Below are 22,651 nucleotides of genomic sequence, written 5' to 3'. Positions count from 1 at the left end.
GACATCTCCCCCGGGCATATACAATTTATGAATGGTATGTGTGTATGTATGTGTGTTTAGAAAATTGGGTTTTTTAAATGTTTTTAGTAGAAATTTAGATTTGTTGTAAATTGTTTTTTGTTATTCTGTTGTGAGTCGCCCCGAGTCTGCGGAGAGGGGCGGCATACAAATCTAAATAAACATAAACATAAACATAAACAAACAATGTAGAAGGTTAATTAAAATGCATGAATAAGAATGGGTCTCTATACAACAGGCCTGCCAAACTGGTAGCCCGTAGGCTAGATACGGCTTTTGCAGGCCACACCCACTCCGGCTTTGTAAAGACAAAAAACATCCCGATATGTCACGATACAGCCCGTGATGCGATCAAGTTTCACACCCTTGCTCTATAACAGTGATGGCGAACCTTTTTTTCCTCGGGTGCCAAAAGAGCGTGCGCGTGTGCTATCGCGCAAATGCGAGTGCCCACACTCATAATTCAATGCCTGGGGAGGGCGAAAGGAGCTTCCCCTGCCTGTTTCCCAACTTCTGGTGGGCCCAGTAGGCTCATTTTTGCCCACCTCAGGCTCCCCTGGAGCCAGGGGAGGGTAAAAATGCCCTCCCCATCTGTCTGGAGACTCTCTGGAGACTCTCTGGAAGCAAAAGACACCCTCCCAAAGCTTCTGTGTGAGCCAAAATCAGCTGGCTGGCACACACATGCACATTGGAGCTGAGCTAGGGCAACAGCTCGTGTGCCAGTAGATACGGCTCCATGTGCCACCTGTAGCACCCATGCCATAGGTTCGCTATCACTGCTCTATAATACAGTATATCTTTGTTTGGTCATAAATGCATACAGTGGTATCTCTACCTACATACGCCTATATTTACCAATTTTTCTAGATAAGAAATGGGCGTTCAAGATTTTTTTGCCTCAGAAGAATCATTTTCCACTTACAAACCCGAGTCTCTAAAACTGTAACCGGAAAAGGCAGGGAGAAGCTTCTGTGGGGCCTCTCTAGGAATCTCCTTGGAGGAAACTGGGACGGAAAAGGCGGCGAGAAGCCTCCATGGGGCCTCTCTAGGAATCTCCTGGGAGGAAACAGGGCCGGAAAAGGTGGGGAGAAGCCCCTGTGGGGCCTCTCTAGGAATCTTCTGGGAGGAAACAGGGCCTCCACCCTCCCTGTGGTTTCCCCAATCGCACACATTATTTGCTTTTACATTGATTCCTATGGGAAAAATTGCTTCTTCTTACAAACTTTTCTACTTAAGAACCTGGTCACGGAACTAAGTTCGTAAGTAGAGGTACCACTGTATGTATATCTAGTAGCTGCCCCATTTATCACTGTTATCATATGAGCACCTCAATGCCAAAAATTGACTTGATTTGCTATGAAGTGGTTGTCAACCCTTAGTGACCATATGTGATAAATTTCCTGCATATTGATTTGTCCCTAACTTGATCTTTCAGGTCTTCTCAATCATTGTGTATTTTGTTATTATGTGGTTTACTATTACCTTCTCCTACGGAGTATGTATTGCTGCCTTTGCCATAAAGTAAAAAAGTTCATTGAAGGTTAGCTGCTCACGAACTACAGTTGTAACCCTCATGGTATTAAATATATGAACGCAATGGGGATGGCTATGTCTCTATGTTAGCATAAACGTTATACTGTAAATGGTGCTAGGGGAAAAAACCCCAAGTACCTTTATTGTCCCAGTTACAACCTCAAATAGCTGAGTGTCACTAGTGGGAAATTGAAATGATCACAATTACAATGACTATTTGCATTTTGTAACATTCTTTTTTTCTGGAGATATGTATCATATGTATCATGCCAGTATGGAAACATTTCAGTGGATTTGCCTTCAGTGTCTTATTTGAATTCATGTTCCTGATGCCTGGCCTGTTATAGGAAGGGGTCTACCTGACAATGGCAGCAGAAGATTCTTTGTCATCTCCTGCCTTGGATCGGGTAGCTGGTGAGAAGTTCCTGCAGGAAGCCTTCGAGATCATGCTTCAAGAAGGGATTCAAAAAGGAATGGATGCCTCTGAAAAGGTAAGGTATATTGATTTTCATTCTAAGTTTCCTTGAGCTGGGATGTCATAGTGATGGGCTCCTACGGGTATGGTCAGGTACGCAGAACTGGTAGAAAAAAAATTGATTTTTCTTCTTTTTTTCCCTTTTGGGCTCTGGGTATGTTTTTCCTATTGCAGTAAATGAGGTTGAATGTGTATAATTTTAGAAGAGCTACACATACACTTTATATAGTAAGCAATATATATTTTTGTGTGCCTGTGTATGTATGTATGTACACATATGTATGTACACATATGGCATGTATACATATAATTAAACAGTATATTTTGGATGTTCAGTAATAATAGTAAATACATAGGGAAATTGTATTTCTTTGAGGCGAGGAGAGGCCAGGCACCCTAACCCTAACCCAAACCCTTGATGTGAGTGACATCAAGTTGGCCACATGACGTTTAAGCCACCCCGGTCACATGATCATCAAGCCATGCACACCTGGTCACATGGCTGGCAAGCCACACTCACAAAATAAGCCACGCCCACAGTGTGGTAGTGAATTTTTTTGCAGCCCTTCACTGGATGTCCACTCTATATGGCTTAGGCCAGGTACCCAAACTGAATTTTACTTGCAAGCTAACAAAGTAACCCCTCAGCAGAAATATCACCAATTCCTAATCTCATTTGGTTTGCATTGAGTAAACTGGGTATCATCCATGCTTTTCTCAATTTTTTTAATTCCCCTCCCAACACCCAATTTATTGCCATTGGGCAACGTTTCTCCACCCAATGTCTCCAAGAAGCATTGAAACTATAACTCCCAGACTCCTGGCCAATCAGGAATGCTGGCTAAAAATGTCAGGGATCAATCGTCATAAGACATTGGGAGGACTCCAGCTTGGGAAATTTAATTTAAATTTCTGACAACATAATAGCATCTTCGGCTGCATAATTTGGACTTCTGCTGGTATACAAAATTTTATACCAACCCCTTGTCATCTAGGAGGCATACCTTGATATAGGATTGCACTGTTAGATTTTCAGCTTGTATACAACCTCCTGTGAGTTTTTGGGCATGAGCTGACTATCTTGCCGGTAGGTGTGTATTTGGAAGGAACCCGAGGAACTGCAGCAAATTCTGGACCTGAACCTAAAGGACAGTGGGGAGTCACATGAAAGGTTGCTGGAACGTTGTCGGGATGTTATCAGATACAGTGTGAAAACATGTGAGTATTTTGCATGGCGAGAGTTAAAGGAGTATGGTTCCTTCTTCAGAACTTCTTAGGACCATGATGGTGAAGCTATGGCATGTGTGCCATGGGTGGCACGTGGAGCCATATTGCAGGGCACGTGAGGCATTACCCTATGTCAGCTCCAGCGCACATGCGTGCATTAGCCAGCTGATTTTCAGCATTGGGGAAGGCCATTTAGCCCTCCAGAGGCTTCAGAGAAGCTTCCCTGAAGCTTTCAAGTGCAAAAAACCACCCAACGGGCAACCAGAAGTTCAGAAAAACGGACTGTTTTTTTCCCCATTGTGCTGTTTTTTGCACTCTGGAGGCTTCAGGAAAGCGTGAAAAACAACACAATGGGCAAACCGGAAGTCCATTTTTCTGAACTTCCAGTTTGCCTGTTTGGCCATTTTTGCACCGCCCCAGACTTCAGTGAGACCTGGGCGCATGTGTGGGGATGGAGAGGGGGTGTGCACATGCGCAGGGGCAGCATACCGGTGCGCATGCATGGAGGGAAAGGGAATGGTACCCAAATGGTACACATGCTAGCACATACACACCCTTTTGGCACGTGAGCCAAAACCAGTTCGCCATCGCTGTCTTAGGAGATGTAGGATTGTTCCAGTCCAGTTATTGAGATTGATTTGTCTATCTATTCTGGTATCTTAATATTCTCCAGTTTACTGTACTTTGGATGGTCTTTTTTAAAATAACGAGTGTGTGATTGATTATGTGCCATAAAGTTAGTGCTCTTAGCAACATAAACAGATATTCTCCCTGAGGATCTGTCCCTAATGTAGTTCTTCAAATCTCCCAATGGTTTACCCATTGCTACTATTATTGAGTCCACTCACCTTGCTTCTTGTTCTTTTCTTCTTTTCCCCAGCATTTTAGACTTCTTCAGAGAGCTAGGTACAGTATTCACGCAATGTATCCAAATAGGATAATTTGAACCTGGTAATTTGGATTGAAATTAGGGGTGAAATGCTACCAGTTCTAGCCGGTTTGGGCGTACTGGTAGTGGCAGCCACCAGCGGTTTGGAAAACCAGTAATGGTGGCCACACAAGGGTCCACCCACCTGCCCTGACATCACCATTTTCTTTTTTAAAACCCTCTGCGCATGTGCAGAGCGTGAAAAAGCACCAGAACAGTAGCGCGTGCCAAGTGCACGCTTCCGAACCGGTAGGGAAAGTAAGTAGATTTCACCACTGGTTGAAATATAACATGTACCAAGAGACTAAGTTTCAGGTTGTGGGGGGTAAACCTAAATACTTAGGATTTGATACGATTCTTTTCAAACTATAGTTATTTTCTTAAGGGCAAGGGCAAATGAATTTAAAACAGTTCTTATACAATCATTGGAAGGTGACTGAAATGTATACGAATAGCTGGGATCCAGGAAAGCACTAAGGAATATCACGGATAGCTCCAGTAATACAAATGAGGCTTTAATAAATGGTGCATCAATAGCCACATCAATATTCATTCATTTATTTATTTATTTATTGGATTTGTATGCCGCCCCTCTCCGGAGACTCGGGGCGGCTAACAGCGACAATAAAACAGTGTACAATAGTAATTTGGTATTAGAAATGATTAAAAATCCATTAATATAAAAACCAAACATACATACATACATACCATGCATAGAATTGTAAAGGCCTAGGGGGAAAGAGGATCTCAATTCCCCCATGCCTGGCGGCAGAGGTGGGTTTTAAGTTGTTGCATATACCTGCAATGGTGAGGAAAATATGAAGAACTTCCATAGAGACTATTTCCTTTTGCGCAATTTCCTTTCCTCTTGCTATACAAGGCTGCTAGCCTCAGTCTTTTCCCACAAAAGTTCATTCTGTTCAGTAAAAGTGATGGGGTTCGATGGCTGATCCAAAAGAATGCAGCAGGTGTCTCTTCCTTTTTTCTCCAGGTCATCCACGCTTCTGCAATCAACTATTTTCTGGGCTTGATCCTCATGCTCTGGCTGGACGGATGATCACGGAGATGCTCAATACTAGCCAGTATGTGTTCTCCATTTCCCCCCTCTCCCTCCCTCTCTCCCACCCTCTTTAAACTACTACTACTACAACAACAAAGAAAATAATTCCCAAGACTCAGCTACAGCATAAGTGAATTTCAGTGCTACTTTTTGGACTAGAGATCGTAATTTTTACAACTGTGACCACTAGAAAGCAGTTTGAAGAAAATTCTTTGGCTTTTATGATGTACTTTATTCACAAATTCTGTTAATGTCCTTCATTGTGGCAGTATCAGATAAGTTTGTCAAGGTTTGGAAATGCAGAGGAAAAAATCTGCAGAGGATCATAGTCCTGTGAGCAACACTAATGTATTGTGATATAAGAATAATATAATATAAATAATCTTCCTTCTCTCTGATTCAGGAAATCTAACAGAGTGGATTCCTCCAACTGTGAAACATTTGCTCTGTGGCAACTGATTACAATCTCCCTTGTAAATTGATAGTAAAAGGGGGGCCGAGTAATTTGATATCACTATATTAACATTTCTCCCCTCGTGGCAAACAGTAAAATTGTTATATATAGTTTTTCCTATTCCTTTTATCCTCATGAACATTCTAGGTAACAATTTGAACTCAGAAAAAATATTCTGCTCATACGTAAAGCTAAGTAAACATGTGATTTCTTTGCTTAGAGTTTAGGGTGATATATAGTAGATGTGCTTGCTTAAATATGTTAAAACCAACCTTGGTTTAATGTGAATCAGACCAATGATTGGCCCAAAACCAGCTAATGAATGTATTAGGTGAATGCTGACTTCTTCCATCTTGAGCAATCATTACATTCTATCTCTGCAAGTGAGTAAACATTAATATGAAGACACCATGATACTCAAGAGATATGCATTGCATTGGTATGATGACTCCACTTGGAACCTAGAGCCCTTTCTGGTCTATAGATTTATTGGCACTCTACTCCCAGTAGTTGAATTCTCATAAGGTCCATGAGTGTAAACTTTCTTACTCCCAAGCTGCTCATTTGCTATGGCTTCTGTTGTTGCTAGGTGTTTGAGCTACCAGGGTAAAGGCTGCAGAAATCTGGAACACTATTAGTCATGGCAGCAAAGAGATATCGAAAAGCTTTCTTGGTGCCCTATAGCAACCGTCCATATTTTTGCAGCCCAGATACAGTATGTTAGTCCTGCTCCATACAATCAGATGTGTTGACAGTGTGGAGCAAAAGACAGGTGACAGGTCCCTTGATTTTATCCCTGCGAAGATTTATGTTTATTTACAGATTTACTTCATTTGTATACTGTCTACTAGTGAAGGCTATAGGCAGTTAACAATAGGCATACAAATCAGTAGGCATATAAATCTAATAAATAAATAAAATAAATATCATAAGATAAAAACATCTATAAGAAAGAAAAAAAGAAAAAAGACACAAAATAAAAAAAATCTGAAAACTACAAAAACCCTGCACTTTCAAATTTGTCTAGGTATCCTCTCCTCCAAGGTTAGATGGAGCAGATAAGTCTTGACAGTTTTACTGAAGACCAGCAATTCTGGCCACTCTCACTCCTAATCTAAACCAGCCACCTTCATTGCCCTCTGATAATTTGCTGGCTATTTTGACTGTTTCTCAGATGAGACTCATTAGACCATCTTGTGTTTTAGATACACGTATGAGATTGCACCTGTATTTGTCTTGATGGAGGAGGTGGTGCTGAAGAAACTGCGAAAATTGGTTGGCTGGGAAAAAGGCGATGGACTCTTCTCCCCTGGTGTGTAAAGCCTAGAACCTGGGGATTTTCAGGGGCTGGTGTTTGTTTATAAATGTTTTAGAGGTGACATGTAGCCAATATTATTTATTCACCACATTTTTGGGAGTATAAAAGAGGCTGAAAGTTTGAATGTAGCTTTTTCAAAGCTTTTTTCCCAGCACCAACGAGATGCTAACAATCTTCCCAGTTCTTCTCGGCTTGCAAGCTTTTTCATTGCTACTCCCACCAAAGAAGGTTTTTTTAAAGCCCTAAGTCTTTTTTCATTGCTACTCGCTCCAAATAAGCCCCCCCCCCCTTTTAAAGCTCTAACCAGGGGATTAAATAATTCACTGAAGCTGACCAGACTAAGGGCACTAGCCAGATGAATACCCGGTAAGCAGATCCCCCCCCCCTATTTTCCTCCCAAAAAACTAAAGTGCATCTTATACTCAAAAAATACCGTATTTATTAAACAAATATGTATAGCTGTTCAACTCTTACATAGTGGCATTGGGCAGTATAGAACATTTACACACCCACAGTAAAATCTGCATAATTCAACTCACACACCCAGTGACCTTTGGGCAGCATACAATATTCCATAGACAGAGTTAAAAATTCATAATTTAACCTCCACTTTATCTTCCACCCTCTGGTGGCCGCAAAAGAATCAGACAAGCTACTTGACTGGCTTTAGGTCTCTGACAAAACTATGCCTTCAAGGCCTTTTGGAAAAGCAACACTATGGGGACGAATCTCTGAGGGACTGTGGTTCCAAAGGGAGGGAGCCACCACAGAGAAGGCCCTTAATTTCCACCATCCAAATGGAATCAATTTCTGCCATTCATCATGACTACAATGGATGCCCTGGAGATATCTGGGAACTATATATCAATCTTAAGATTTGACTTTCAAATGATAATGAGCGGGTCATTGAACAATTCTCTGGGTTGTTTTCCATGGTAGGAGGGTCCATCTCCAACATGTATGCCATGAATGTGGCACGGTATCACCGTTTCCCAGACTGCAAGCAGAAGGGGCATTGGGCGATACCAAAGCTGGCAGTGTTTACATCAGAAGAGGTATTGTTTTCTTGCATATGCTCTAGGGAACCAACCTGCTTGCTTTTGGTCAACCCAGCCTAATTTGCTTTTAGGGGTGTGTGTGTGTGTGTGTGTGTGTGTGTGTTGCCTCCTGAAATTATGCTATTGAAATTTGGTGGCAAAATGTTTTGTTCTGGGATATGACTACAACACACCCTCCACTTTAATACCACTTCACATGTTTATTTTGAATGATTCTGCCACAATGTTATTCATGCCTTTGTGACTTTCCAAGATCAGTAATGAAAGTATGACCTGTTAGCCCTAAAACTGTCTTTTCCTAGACCCATTCTTGAGGTAGGGGGACAAACAGTGCCTCAGACAATGGATATTGTTGTTGGGGATTTGAGATAGCAGGCAAGACACTGATGGTCTCTGAAACAAATGCCCACCCAGTAGTGCTACCTTCAGAGAGAAGGCATTGTCTTATCAGCAATACTAAAATAAGGTATAGCTGGCTTCTTGGGGATGACGACATAGTGGAGATCAAAGGCAACATGAGAAAATATTATTTTACTGAAAGAGTAGTAGATCCTTGGAACAAACTTCCAGCAGACGTGGTTGGTAAATCCACAGTAACTGAATTTAAACATGCCTGGGATAAACATATATCCATTGTAAGATAAAATACAGGAAATAGTATAAGGGCAGACTAGATGGACCATGAGGTCTTTTTCTGCCGTCAGTCTTCTATGTTTCTATGAGATTAGGGGACATGTAGTCCTGCACATTTGGAAGGTACTAGTTTGGGTAAAACTAAGAGAAACTGAAGCTGAAACCTGTGCGTCAGAATTTGGACCAGACTGACCTGTAAACAGCAGACATTTTGGGAAGATCCAGATGACACCTTTATCACGACTGTAATAGAGTCTTGTTTCTGATTGTCCCATTCTTCTGTTTCCTTATTTCTTTTCAGCATCATAACCTTCTCTAGAATGGCTAAATCTTTGCTTAATGTATCCAAACTGGGATCATTTGAACCTGATCATTTGTGCTTTGAGTGAGAATGCTGGTTAATTTTTTTAAAATTAAATTATTATCTACAGTATTTTCAGGAGCTTTCTCCAACACCAAAGCTCAAACCAAAGTTTCAACAGCCAAAGTTCAAAAGTATCAATATTCTTCCTATCTTGCTTCTTCAAACTCCAGTTTTCACTTGCCATAAAGTGTTGCAGGGAATTTCGGAATGTGCACATTTCTGATCGTTGTAGGTATTGTTTCCTTATTGTTATTGTTGTTAGTTGCAAAGTCATGTCTGACCCATTGTGAACCCCATGGACAATGTTCCTCCAGGCCTTCCTGTCCTTTTCCACCTCCTGTAGTCCATTTAAGCTCACGCTGACTGCTTCAGTGACTCCATCCAGCCACCTCATTTTCTGTTGTCTCCTTCTTCTTTTGCCCTCAATTGTTCCCAGCGTTAGGCTGTTCTCCAGTGAGTCCTTCCTTCTCATTTGGTGGCCAAAGTATTTGAGTTTCATCTTCAGGATTTGTCCTTCTAAAGAGCAGTCAGGGTTGATCTCTGTTACGTACTAACGTATGGAGCCTGGATTTGCATAGCCGCTGCTGATTGGCTAATCTAGTGGTGAGGGAAATAAACTCGTGTCAGTGGCTAGTAGGTTTCGGGGAAGCCCTTAAAAGTGGCTTCCCTGCAGCTGCTGGCAGTCCGTACTAGTTCTAGCTAATAGACAATAAAGGTGCTGAACTTTTCCTACTTTTCACCTCTTCATTAAACCTAACAATCTCCTCTAGAACTGACCACTTTGATCGCCTTGCATTTCCTTATAAATCAAACAAAATCTAATTTCATTCTGGCCTCATTTAGTTTTGTTGTTTATTTATTGGGTGGCATGTAAGTCCAATTAATTAATTGGATTTATATGCCACCCCTCTCCGTGGACACGGGGTGGCTTACAACATTTCAATTAAAAATACAATATGTAAAATGTTATAATCCAATTAATAGAAATAATTAATTTAAAAATTTTCTTAAAAAGCTAAACATTTAAAAATCAAACATTCACCTACATGCTACCACATCCTACACATTCACTGGCCAGAGGCTGGGGTCTAGTGACCTCAAGCCTGATGGCATAAATACATTTTCAAATTCTTATGAAAGGCAAAGAGGGTGGGGATATCAAACTGCTGAAAAAAGCTGAATATTTTTGAACAACGGTGGAACAGATTTGTTTTGTGAATGGTTTTTGGAAGGGGAAGTAGTGTTGCTTTACTTTTAATTTATTCTAAAGAAAATTTAATTTATCTCCTCAAAAAGGGAAAAAATGGATTTAATAATAATATAATAATTTATTAGACTTGTATGCCGCCCCTCTCCGAAAACTCGGAGCGGATTTGCCTGGATATTGGTAAATATGTTGCCCCCCCTGGAAAAAAGAATGCCAGAGATAGGGCCACCTGACAGAAAATCCTGCTGTTATGCAAAACGAGAATAATTCATTTATTTTAGGCAGGAAGTAAATTAATTATTCTCGTTTTGCAAATAACAGCTGTGAAAACACCAAAGGGCCTTCATTTCTAAGCCTTGTATTGCTGTGTATCTTCTGGTAGACTTTGTCAGAATCTGTAATCTATTTCTCTACTTTTAGAGAAGATAAGGGGGATAATCCTAAGGAATGTTCTCTCTCCCCAGAACCAGGGTCAGGATTGTGTTGTTTAGGTAGAAATGCAATTTGATATTTCTTTGGGTAGTGGTTGATTTCTAAATGGTTCCCAGGACTCAAAACAGAATCCTAGGAGAAGGTTTTTCTTAAGGGAAGAATTTGCTGATCCTCTTTTTCTGGTTTCTAGTGCCATTACTCCATCCAAAAGGGAGCAGCTTTTTTGGGCATCGGCACTGACAATGTCTACCTTGTAGCAGCGGATGAAAAGTGAGTGTTAATAACTGGAAATCCTTATAAAGCTAGAGAAGATTAAAGGTTCTGTCTATAAGTGGGCCATTTAATCTGGATTATACCCAACACAGATATCAGAACCACTGTGGATTGCCGCTGCAATGATTATGATCTAAAAACTTACAGTATCTTAATCTGAACTCTGGGTTTTCAGTTTTGTGTCTACATAGTTCTGTGGAATTCAACCCGCCAAGAATATTTATTTTAAGTAAATTTGGGTTTTTAGCCTCTGAGATTGCAAGGAAGTGTTTTCTCCATCAGCTGTAGTTTGTAACTGGTGACACAATTAGTGAGGACATAGTAAGAACTAATATTGAAGCATCACTTTGCAAAGGACCTTTCAACACATGCAAAACCAAAGGCACCTAAGTAAGAGCACCTGAGCAGATCTATGGCTAGTCTTGGATCTGGCAACAGTTCTCATTCTTTATCATGATTGGTCTGCATAAATAGCAGGTTTCATATGAAAGAGTTTCTTCTAGATTTATTTTTTGATTTGATTTGATTTGATTTGTATGCCGCCCCTCTCTGTACACTCGGGGCGGCTAACAACAATAATAAAACAGCATATGACAAACCTAATATTTAAAATAACTAAAAACCTTTATTAAAACCCAAACATACACACAAATATACCATGCATAAATTGTATAGGCCTGGGGGGAATGAATATCTCAATTCCCCCATGCCTGAGGACAGAGGTGGGTTTTAAGGAGCTTACGAAAGGCGAGGAGGGTGGGGGCAATTCTGATCTCTGGGGGGAGCTGGTTCCAGAGGGCCGGGGCCACCAGAGAGAAGGCTCTTCCCCTGGGTCCCGCCAAACAACACTGTTTAGTTGACGGGACCCAGAGAAGGCCCACTCTGGGGGACCTAACTGGTCGCTGGGATTCATGCAGCAGAAGGCGGTCCCGGAAGTATTCTGGTCCGGTGCCATGAAGGGCTTTATAGGTCATAACCAACACTTTGAATTGTGACTGGAAATTGCAGACTGTGGAGTGTTGGTGTGACATGGGCATACCTAGGGAAGCCCATGAATGCTCTAGCAGCTGCATTCTGCACGATCTGAAGTTTCCGAACATTTTTCAAAGGTAGCCCCATGTAGAGAGCGTTACAGTAGTCGAGCCTCGAGGTGATGAGGGCATGAGTGACTGTGAGCAGTGACTCCCAGTCCAAATAGAGCCGCTACTGGTGCACCAGGTGAACCTGGGCAAATGCCCCCCTCGCCACAGCTGAAAGATGGTTCCCTAATGTGAGCTGTTGGTCGAGGAGGACGCCCAAGTTGTGGACCCTCTCTGAGGGGGGTCAATAGTTCCCCCCCCCCCAGGGTGATGGACGGACAGATGGAGTTGTCCTTGGGAGGCAAAACCCACAGCCACTCTGTCTTGTCTGGGTTGAGTTTGAGTTTGTTGACACCCATCCAGGCCCCAACAGCCTCCAGGCACTGGCACATCACTTCCACTGCTTCGCTGACTCGACATGGGTGTTCCCCAACGTTTCCAGCTTTGCGCACCATCGAAGAGGAGGGAATTTCTATTGAGTGGTGTGCACATGCACACCTGCCACTTATGCAAATGGGGCACACACACATGTGCTTGCCCGTTGCTCACACATGTGAGGGTGCAGGTGTGTGCACGTGCACTCACCGGCCATTTCCACAGCCCAGTTGAAAAGCCCTCACGGCCCACAGGTTGGGAACCCCTGTTCCAGATCAGATCATTTCAGTGCGCATTAAACAAATTTCATTATAAGTGGTTTCCTCAAGAAATTTTTTCCTGTGCTGAACACCCCCCCCCAAACACTTCACACAAGGCTAAAGCGGAACCCTCTCCTCTGATCTAATTTGCAGTGGGGGTAGCTTCAAATTGAAAGGTCCTTCAATATTATTAAAGTGAAACACATAGCTTCATTCTGCTACCTGCTAGGAATGACTTGAAGTCAGTATGGTTTAAGCAAGAAGGACTGGTGGAACGGACCGGTTGAATGGCTCAGTCATTTCAATCACTCTTTTTTTCCCCTCAGAGGGAAAATGATCCCCGCTGATCTAGAGAAAAAGATCAACCAGGCCAAATCAGAGGTATGTTGCCTGTGGAGGGTTTTGAAGGAGGTTACAATCTCCCCTTTGCTCTCACTAAGCTACAGTATATGTAAAAGGATGCTTTTTCTTCCCACATCCAAGCTGGTGATCCTGCTAAAAGAGACACGCTATGGACATAGGGCGGTGGTGAAATCTATCATTTTTTTCTTACTGGGTCTGTGAGCATGGCTTGGTGTAGTCATGTGACTAGATGGTTGGGCTATGTAGTCATGTGACTGAGGAATCAAAAGACAGAAGCTCACTTTAATAATGTCCTGTTGAAGCAGAGTTGGACTAGATGATCTCCAGGTAACTTCCAGCCCTGGATTATCCTCTGAAGCTCTGTCTAGTGCCAGGTTTGTAGTCCTTCCTTCCTTCCTCTCCCTTTTCCCTCCCTCCCTCCCTCCCCTTCCTTCCTTCCTTCCTTTCTTCCCCCTGTTTTTGGCCTGGCAGGTGCTGGAAGCAAAAACATATCTTCCCCATTTTTGGCCTACCCCCCCCCCCCGCCCCAATTTTTGACCTAGCAGGATTCGGGGGGGGGGGGGGGAGTTCCGAACATCAGCTGTGCGATGCACGGTCGTCACAACTTTTTCAAAAACTTTTTTTTAGTATTTTTTACTACCAGTTCTGCAAATCAACAGCATTTTTTACTACCAGTTTGGGAGAACTGGCCCGAACTGGTAACATTTCACTCTTGGCATAGGGGCTTTGCAAACTCTTGACTCTGTCTGAGGTGTGCAGCAAATGAAGAAACAGTGTGCTAATGCAGTCGCTTATGCTTCCTTTCTCAAAGACCTACACATGAATGAAATAAAATTCAGGCAGATGTGACCACATGTGTCAGATCCTATTGTCTGGGCCATATATGCAGTACAGTATGCTAATGAAACCTCTGATCTTCTTTTCCAGAGAGCGCTCCCCTTCTTTGTCAATGCTACCTGTGGCACCACTGTCCTGGGAGCTTTTGATCCCCTTTCTGAAATTGCAGAGGTGTGCACAAGGCACAAACTCTGGTTCCATGTCGACGTAAGTACAATCTGTGGAGGTAAGGACCTTCTAGAGATGTTGATGTCCGCTATATTAACAACTCATCTAGCAGATAACGTTTTCCACAATGGAGATAAGTAGGAAAATACCTAATGAATGGTTCAGTCACATAGAGGTAGAGCGGACAGCTGTCTTGCTCAGTGAAGTATGATTTATTATTTGGGTATATTTGTAGAAAAGTGGCTTTCTTGATGATTGTGAACATTCTGCATAAGCCCAGATTTTCACATTCTGCTTGAAAACTATTTTGAGATTCTTTTAGCCTTTAAAATCTAGCCCTTTAGATGGTCTGTTACCATTTGAATTATATTCTTGTATTGGAAATTTGGAATTTCAAATAGCACTGTGCTTTTGACTGGACTTCTTTTTAAGTAATTCACATGCCCCTTTTTTTCTGCTATAGGCAGCCTGGGGTGGCAGTGCTCTCCTCTCCCAAAGACATTGGCATCTTCTGGATGGGATCGAAAGGTAGATACTGTTTTTTCAGAAATGAGCTGTGAAAAGATAATAGCTCGGACTTTGACTTGTTCGTCCTCTGTCTCTTTTTAATAAAAGTTTTTACATCTTAGAAATAATTTGATCATAATTTGTACAAAACTCTGTGTCAGTTTTACCCTTTTATCATTCATAATTCCTCTTATCCATCTTAATTATTTCCATTAGATGTGCAGAGGAAAACCAGTGGCATTTAAAACCTTCCAACTCCCAACGTTACCATTTTTAAGTTAAATTATCCTTGAGAAAAATTCAACAAATCAGCATACCTCAACCATTTCTGTTTAATTATCATTTCCCTTCTGAAAAAGACTTCTCAGGGTGATAAACATAAACGGGTTTTAAGAGTCAGTTTTGCCTTATAGCTGTTCCAAATTCTCAGTATGGCATGTCTAATAAAATGATTTTTAAAATCCACACTGAACTTGATTTTATTAGGCCACAAATAACCATGTTTTTTAAAGAGGTTTGTAAGGGGCGTGCATAAGCCCACTATTATGCCTACTCACCCCAGTCCTACTGTCCTTCTTTCTTCTTTTGTCATTACTTTCTTCTTAGGTTATGCTTATACAAACTACAATCCTATACTTGTTCGACAAACAAATAGATAAATAAATAAATAAAATAAATAAATAAATAAATAAAATCAATGCCATTTGAATGTATAAACAAATACTGTAGTTTCTAGTCTGTGTCTTAATGGAGTCAGAGGGATCTTGACTGGCCTTTGTGCCATTCCATCCCCACTTAATTAGAACTACTACCATGCTCACTGGCTATTTTCCCTGTCAGTAGAACAAACAGTAAGACAACAGTTTCATCTCACGGCAGCTGTCTCAATGACATAAAGAACACCCTTGCAGAATCCTGTTGCTTTAATTCACCAGCTGCAGATGTCTAGTGTCCTACTACTAGAAGTGTGTGAAAATGTAGGTGCAGATCAAGTATTTCTAGCTGCATGATGTTGGTAAATTACTGTATTTTTTGGAGTACAAGAAGCATACACACACACACCCAAAGAGGCTGAAAATTTGGATGCATCTTATACTCTGAATGTGGCTTTTTCAAAGCTTTTCCCCCCCAACCCTAACAATGTGCTAACTATCTTCCTAGCTCTTACCGGCTTGCAGGCTTTTTCATTGCTATCCTGCCCGAAGCTGACCAAACTAAGGATAATAATAATAATAATAATAATAATAATAATAATAATAATAATAATAATATTTATTAGATTTGTATGCCGCACCTCTCCGCAGACTGGGGCGGCTCACAACAATAATAAAACAGTATACAATGTAACAAATCTAATATTAAAAGAAAGTATCTAAAAACCCGTCATTTAAAAAACCATACAACACAAACTATACATAAACTATGTAAGCCCGGGGGAGATGTCTCAATTCCCCCATGCCTGGCGATATAGGTGGGTCTTAACTGCCCCCAGAGATCAGAACTGCCCCCACCCTCCTTGCCTTTCGTAAATTGCTCAATTGATTCCAGAGGGCCGGGGCCGCCATAGAGAAGGCTCTTCCCCTGGGGCTCACCAGATGGCATTCATTAGTCGATGGGACCCGGAGAAGGGCAACTCTGTGGGACCTTATCGGCCGCTGGGATTCGTGTGGCAGAAGATGATCCTGGAGATATTCTGGTCCGATGCCATGTAGGGCTTTGTAGGTCATTACCAACACTTTGAATTGTGACCGGAAACTGATCGGCAGCCAATGCAAGCCATGGAGTGTTGGAGAGACATGGGCGAACCTAGGTAGCCCCACAATAGCTCTCGCGGCCGCATTCTGCACGATCTGAAGTTTCCGAACAATTTTCAAAGGTAGCCCCATGTAGAGAGCATTGCAGTAGTCGAACCTCGAGGTGATGAGGGCATGAGCGACTGTGAGCAATGACACTGGATGCTAACCAGATGAATACTTGGTAGGCAGATTCCCCCCCTATTTTCCTCCCCCAAAACTAAGGTGCACCTTATACTTTGGCATGTCTTATACTCCGGGAAATATGATAAATTTTTGGAAATCTTCTGTTATTGACCCAATTTAGTTCTTTAGAAAGTCAGTATCAGGCCCAAAGTCTAGCTAGCAAAGTCAGTGGAAGGAGCAACAAACAAGACAACCATAGAGATGTGCTGGAATGATGCACTAGATCAAGCACATGTATATTGAAAGCCAGAGGTGGGCTTCTGGTTAGATGCCGTGCTGGTTGGCTGGTGGATGAGACCAGGTACTTGCGATGTAAGGTTGCATTCTGAGGGATTGCCGTGAAAGAAAAGTCTTCTGCATCTCTACAGATAGGTTGACTTCTTTCAGTCTAAAAAAATCAACTTAGATATAAATTTTATTTCATTAGTTATTTATTAAATGTATATTTTATTTTTTATTTTATTTATTCATTTGTCCAATACACAAATACATAGGAAGAAAAATAGACATGTAGTAATATATATAAGTGTAAAAGTGATCTTAGAGGAGAGGATATATGAAAGAAAGATAATATACAGTACAGTATATGATAAGTGAGAGAAAGGAAAGACAATTGGACAGGGGACGAAAAGCACACTAGTGCACTTATGTACGCCCCTTACTGGCCTCTTAGGAACCTGGAGAGGTCAATCGTGGAGAGTCTAAGGGAGAAATGTTGGGGGTTAGGGGTTGACACAATTGAGTCCGGTAATGAGTTCCACACTTCGATAACTCGATTGGTGAAATCATATTTTTTACAGTCAAGTTTGGAGCGGTTCGTATTGAGTTTGAATCTGTTGTGTGCTCTCGTGTTGTTGCGGTTGAAGCTGAAGTAGTCATTGACCGGTAGGACGTTGCAGCATATGATCTTGTGGGTAATACTCAAATTGTGTTTTAGGCGTCGTAGTTCTAGGCTTTCTAGGCCCAGGATTGTTAGTCTATTTTCGTAGGGTATTCTGTTTCGAGTGGAGGAGTGAAGGGCTCTTCTGGTGAAATATCTTTGGACATTTTCAAGGGTGTTGCCCAGCTCACTATCAAGCAACTGGGTGGTTTACAATGCACTAGATAACAGTATAAAACAATTAACACATTACAAACATTGGGCGTTGAAAGTTAAAACATTAAAATATTGGTACTTCAGCCTCTAAAGTTTTTGCAATTGTTCAGAAAAGATAGGAAACAGTTAAGAAATACTCCTCTCTTCTTTAGTTGTCCTTAAGACCATGGGAGTTACTGTTTTTACCTGAACAATACAATGATTATAGTGGCATTTATGTGTTTTTTTGACTTGCTGAGACTTGTCTGTGGGAGCAGAAGGGCAGTGATGCTATGGGAGATTCTGTTTCAAGGCCCTTTTCAAAGCCTGACTTCTGTGGCATGTCGTAAGGAATAGCCTTCTGGTTTCAGTTCCAAGTGGGGAAAAAGACACTGGAAGCATGGGACTTGCTTGGAAAGATGGTTTAAGGGAGGTCAGCAGGACCATATGGTCCTGGGGAAAGGGGGAATCACATGCCTCGAAGATGTTGAAGAGAAAAAGGGCTGAGATGCTCAAGGTGCCCTAGTTTATACCGTGTGACTCCATCTGGAGAGTTTCCTGTTCCTGTGTAAGAAATGTATGCCAACAAATTGTATCAAAAGCCAATTGTATTAAAAACATATTTGTATCAAAATTGTATCAAAAGCCAATCAGTTTAACTACTCTTTTGCAGTGGATGTCTTAAGCTGCAGCTCAAAAACTTGTGTCTTTAAAATATATTTTATTTGTTGAATAGATGCTCTTTCTGAGTTTTGGATACCATATAGACAAACATGTTTCTCTAATGATCCTTATATACGAAAGATCCAAAATAAAGAGGTGCACAACGGAATTTTTACCAGTCTTCTAAATATGGTTATTAGTATTTATTTGCATACAAGGTTTATCCAATAATGACATGCTGATTTCTATTTTCCATCCAGGGCTGATTCAGTGGCTTGGAATCCCCACAAAATGCTTATGACTGGGCTTCAGTGTTCTGCCTTCCTGGTCAAGGATAACTCTGTAGGTATTCAGTCTCTCTCTCTCTCTCTCTCAACTCATTCTGAATTTATGCTTATTTTTTCTGCTTAATTACTGCAATACATCTTCAGTTAGCAGCATTAAAAGTGGCACTCCATACTGCAGAAAATAGAAGTCTGATATTCCTAGTTAAGGCTAATATTGTCCAACTGCTAATTATCTCTGAAATGTTATCACCTATTTACTATGAAAATAATATTTAAATCTATTTTGAGTCATAATATTTAGAAACCCAAACTAAAGTTTCTAAAGATGTTGAAATAAATGACCAATAGAAAACTTTGTGGGATTGTGGACTATATTCAGCCCTAGTCTTACTACTCCTTGCTTTAGGCAGAGTAGATCCTGTCAAACTAGCAAGGTCTATTTTCTTATTAGGGGAAGATGATCTACTCTAATATGCTATGAGTTTGTCTGCCTATTAAGTTCTCTTAGAGCTTTTTATTTTCCTTCATGAAAATTAGAAATGCTTTCGTTGGGATTCTAAAATAGAGCCTTTTCTATTTGCATTCTTTATAATAGAAGTTCACCTCTGAATACTCCCTATTCCTGCTTTTTCAATGGAATCTAATCTATGTCTTTGCTCCATCCAGTATTCCCTATGGTATCAAGTATCTGAGGTTTGCTCCATTTTTAATTAGTTGCTTTGTTAGGAATTGATATTCCCTCCGTACTTTTCTTCTCGGGATCTGTTTTAGAACTACTGTCTCTTTCCCTTTGTATTTTAAAGAGTTATCTCTCATTCGTTGTAAGATCTGTTTTCATTACTTTTTTAGTGAATCTTACATGTATTTCTTTAGGAAGCCTATTTTTGTCGTATATCTAGTGTGGATGATTTAACCATTCGTGGCTGGAGTTGTCTCTTAACATGGCTCACATCCCTCCTGCAAAGATGGGTCTTGAAGGCCTTGCAAAAAGCCAGGAGGGTGAGGGCAGTGCGAATCTCCAGGGGGCATTGATTCCAAAGGGCCAGAGCTGCCACAGAGAAGGCTCTTCCCCTAGGTCCTGCCAGATGACATTGCCAGGCTGATGGAGGCCAACTCTGTGGGACCTGACTGGTCATTGGGATACATGAGGCAGAAGACGGTCCCATAGGAAATCTGGTCCTAAGCCATTTAGGTCTGTCCAGACCACCTGACAGTCTGGATTTTGGCACATCCTCACAGAGTCCTGGGAAACATGTTGTACTGCTGTGACTTCAACCCCTCCCCCTTCCAAATATGAGTTAACTTCTTATCCCATACCATTGATCATAATACCTGAAATCAATTGTAGCTTAAAAATCTCCCAAAACCTCACGTTGCACACCTCTCTTTTAAACTCTGGTTTTTGACTCTGTGATCACCCTATTCTTATAATTCTTATAATATTCTTATAATGAGGACCCGGATTGTGGGGGCAATATGCTGGCTCTGTTAAAAAGTGCTACTGCTAACATGTTGTAAGCCACACTGAGTCTAAGGAGAAGGGCGGCATAAAAATCGAATGAATGAATGAATGAATGAATAAATAAATGTTTTCCAGTTCATTTTGAAATTCTTTGAAATGAACTTTTGCTTTGAACATTTTGCATTGTCAAGTGGAATAAATCATTTTATGTGAAAAACAAGTTTTTCTTTTTAAGACAACTCTTTTGATACCTCTTTTTTTCCCCCAGGGACTACTGCAGAGATGCCACTGCGCCCAAGCTACCTACCTCTTCCAAACAGATAAGTTCTACGACATAGCTTATGACAGGGGAGACCAAACCATCCAGTGTGGACGCAAAGTAGATTGCTTTAAGTTGTGGCTGATGTGGAAGGCCAATGGCAGCAAAGGCTTGGAGCAGAGAGTGGATAGGGCCTTTGCTTACACTAGGTATATGAAAAGACCCTAGTTTGGGATAAGTTCTTCTGCTATTCCTGGTGACTGGCATCTTCAAGCATATTCCCTAGCATTTTCTTCTTTTTCATCTTAGGTATCTGGCTGATGAAATTAAGAAGAGAGAAGGCTTTCAACTAGTGATAGAGGTAAGAGCTATCTGGCTTGCTTTGCTGCTGACATGTATATTATATGACATTATTTATTCACTTGCACTCCGTCTTTATTATTTTTACAAATACCTTAAGGCAGTGAGTGTACCCAACAAACCTTCCTCTTCCTATTCTCCCCATAGCAACAATCCTGTGAAGAGGGTTAGGCTGAGAGTGAGTGACTGGCCCAAAGTCATCAAACTGGCTTTCATGGCTATGGTGGAACTAGAACTCGCAATCACCCACTTTCTAGCCTGGTGAAGCTACTAGGATAAAGGGGCACTTTATCATGTCCAAAGTAGTATTTCTGCCATAATAAATAATGGGCTATTCTTACAAATAAGAGAACAGCCCATTATTTGCTCAGATCAACAAGGGAAGAGCTGGGGTCTGGATGTATGTATGTTTGTTTAGTAAATGGGTTTTTTTAAATCAAACCGGTTTTTTAAAAATATCTTAAATTATATTTGGATTTGTTATAAATTGTCTTTATTTTGTTGTGAGCCGCCCCGAGTCTGCGGAGAGGGGCGGCATACAAATATAAATAATAAATAAATAATAAATAAATAAATAAATAAATAAATAAATAAATAAATAAATAAATGTGCTGAAAAACAGAAGTTGGATATCCATCAGTCAAAAATGCTTCAGTTTGGATTCCTGGACTGACGGGAGTATTCATTCAATGGTTCCCAGCGATTTCCATTGGGAATGTGCAAGCAGCAGGCAAATGAGTGAAGCTCTTATTTGTGCGAGTGGCGTGCAAACCTATCACAAAACCATCCTCTCCCCTCCCTCCACCTCATTGCTGCTGTTTCCAGTCTGCAGAGCTGAAAAGATTGGGGACCACTGGTCTAAATTATTCCCACCAATTCATGATCTGGCACTTCAGTTCTAACTGTCCATTAAGTCAGCAGGTTTTCTTTTTCTGGGGGTTTTGAAACATGTGTTCACATACTGCTAACCCAGATCGTGTGCTCTTGTATGTGCGCGTGTGTGCTTTCAAGTCATTGTTGACTCCTGCCGAGTGCCTGGAGAAGTCCCTGCAGTTTCTTGGAATGATCTTCAGAAGCAGTTTGTCCTTGCCTTCTTTTTAAGAGACTGAGAGAGTAACTGGCACAAGATCACCCAGCTGACTTTATGCCTAACTCAACAGTTTGCCAGTTTCTAGCCTGCCAGAGACTTCCAGTAGTGTTCCCTCGATTTTCACGGGTTTGAACTTCGCGAAAAGTCTATACCACGGTTTTTCAAAAATATTAATGAAAAAGTATTTTGCAGTTTTCCTCCCTATACCACGGTTTCCCCCACCCGATGACGTCATATGTCATCGCCAAACTTTCGTCCGCCTTTAATAAATATATTTTTTAATAAACTTTCATAAATAAACATGGTGAGTAATAATCTAAATGGTTGCTAAGGGAATGGGAAATTGCAATTTAGGGATTTAAAGTGTTAAGGGAAGGCTTGTGATACTGTTCATAGCCAAAAATAGTGTACAGTGTTCCCTCGATTTTCGCGGGTTCGAACTTCGCGAATAGCCTATGCCACGGTTTTTCAAAAAATATTAATTAAAAAATACTTTGTGGTTTTTTCCCTATACCACGGTTTTTCCCACCCGATGACATCATTCGTTATCGCCAAACTAATAATTTTTTCAAATAAATAACAAAAAAAATAATTATTGTTATAAATAATTATGTTTATAAATATCAGGATCACTAAGTGTCTTATTCAATGGTGAGTATCAGTAATAATGGTGAGTAAATGGTTGTTAAGGGAATGGGAAATGGTAATTTAGGGGTTTAAAGTGTTAAGGAATGGCTTGTGATACTGTCCATAGCCAAAAATGGTGTATTTATTTCCGCATCTCTACTTAGCGGAAATTTGACTTTCGTGGGCGGTCTCGGAACACATCCCCTGCGAAAATCGAGGGAACACTGTACTAACTTCCGCATCTCTACTTCGCAGAAATTCGACTTTTGCGGGCAGTCTC

At 41.1% G+C, this 22,651-nt stretch overlaps 1 protein-coding gene across 12 annotated transcripts in view; it reads left to right on the top strand.

The window, feature by feature from the left end:
* CSAD (cysteine sulfinic acid decarboxylase) overlaps window positions 1–22,651 on the top strand; it is a 46,565-nt gene that overhangs the window by 19,759 nt on the left and 4,155 nt on the right. For 10 of the 12 annotated variants that reach the window (XM_070740861.1, XM_070740857.1, XM_070740852.1 and 7 more), the window contains 12 exons: window positions 1,899–2,042; window positions 3,118–3,244; window positions 5,173–5,263; window positions 6,901–7,007; window positions 7,953–8,068; window positions 10,898–10,977; window positions 13,021–13,075; window positions 13,985–14,101; window positions 14,526–14,590; window positions 18,547–18,628; window positions 20,304–20,503; window positions 20,604–20,655. In XM_070740861.1, the coding sequence (XP_070596962.1) occupies window positions 1,917–2,042; window positions 3,118–3,244; window positions 5,173–5,263; window positions 6,901–7,007; window positions 7,953–8,068; window positions 10,898–10,977; window positions 13,021–13,075; window positions 13,985–14,101; window positions 14,526–14,590; window positions 18,547–18,628; window positions 20,304–20,503; window positions 20,604–20,655 (1,218 nt within the window). In that variant the 5' untranslated portion in view covers window positions 1,899–1,916. Of the gene's footprint in view, window positions 1–1,898; window positions 2,043–3,117; window positions 3,245–5,172; window positions 5,264–6,900; window positions 7,008–7,952; window positions 8,069–10,897; window positions 10,978–13,020; window positions 13,076–13,984; window positions 14,102–14,525; window positions 14,591–18,546; window positions 18,629–20,303; window positions 20,504–20,580; window positions 20,656–22,651 lie in introns of those variants that run through there. The other 2 variants (XR_011558132.1, XM_070740854.1) reach the window with 1 other exon arrangement.

The sequence above is a fragment of the Erythrolamprus reginae genome, chromosome 2 (genome assembly GCF_031021105.1).
Source record: "Erythrolamprus reginae isolate rEryReg1 chromosome 2, rEryReg1.hap1, whole genome shotgun sequence".
Taxonomy (NCBI): Eukaryota; Metazoa; Chordata; class Lepidosauria; order Squamata; family Dipsadidae; genus Erythrolamprus; species Erythrolamprus reginae.
This window is presented reverse-complemented; position numbering and strand designations above follow the sequence as displayed.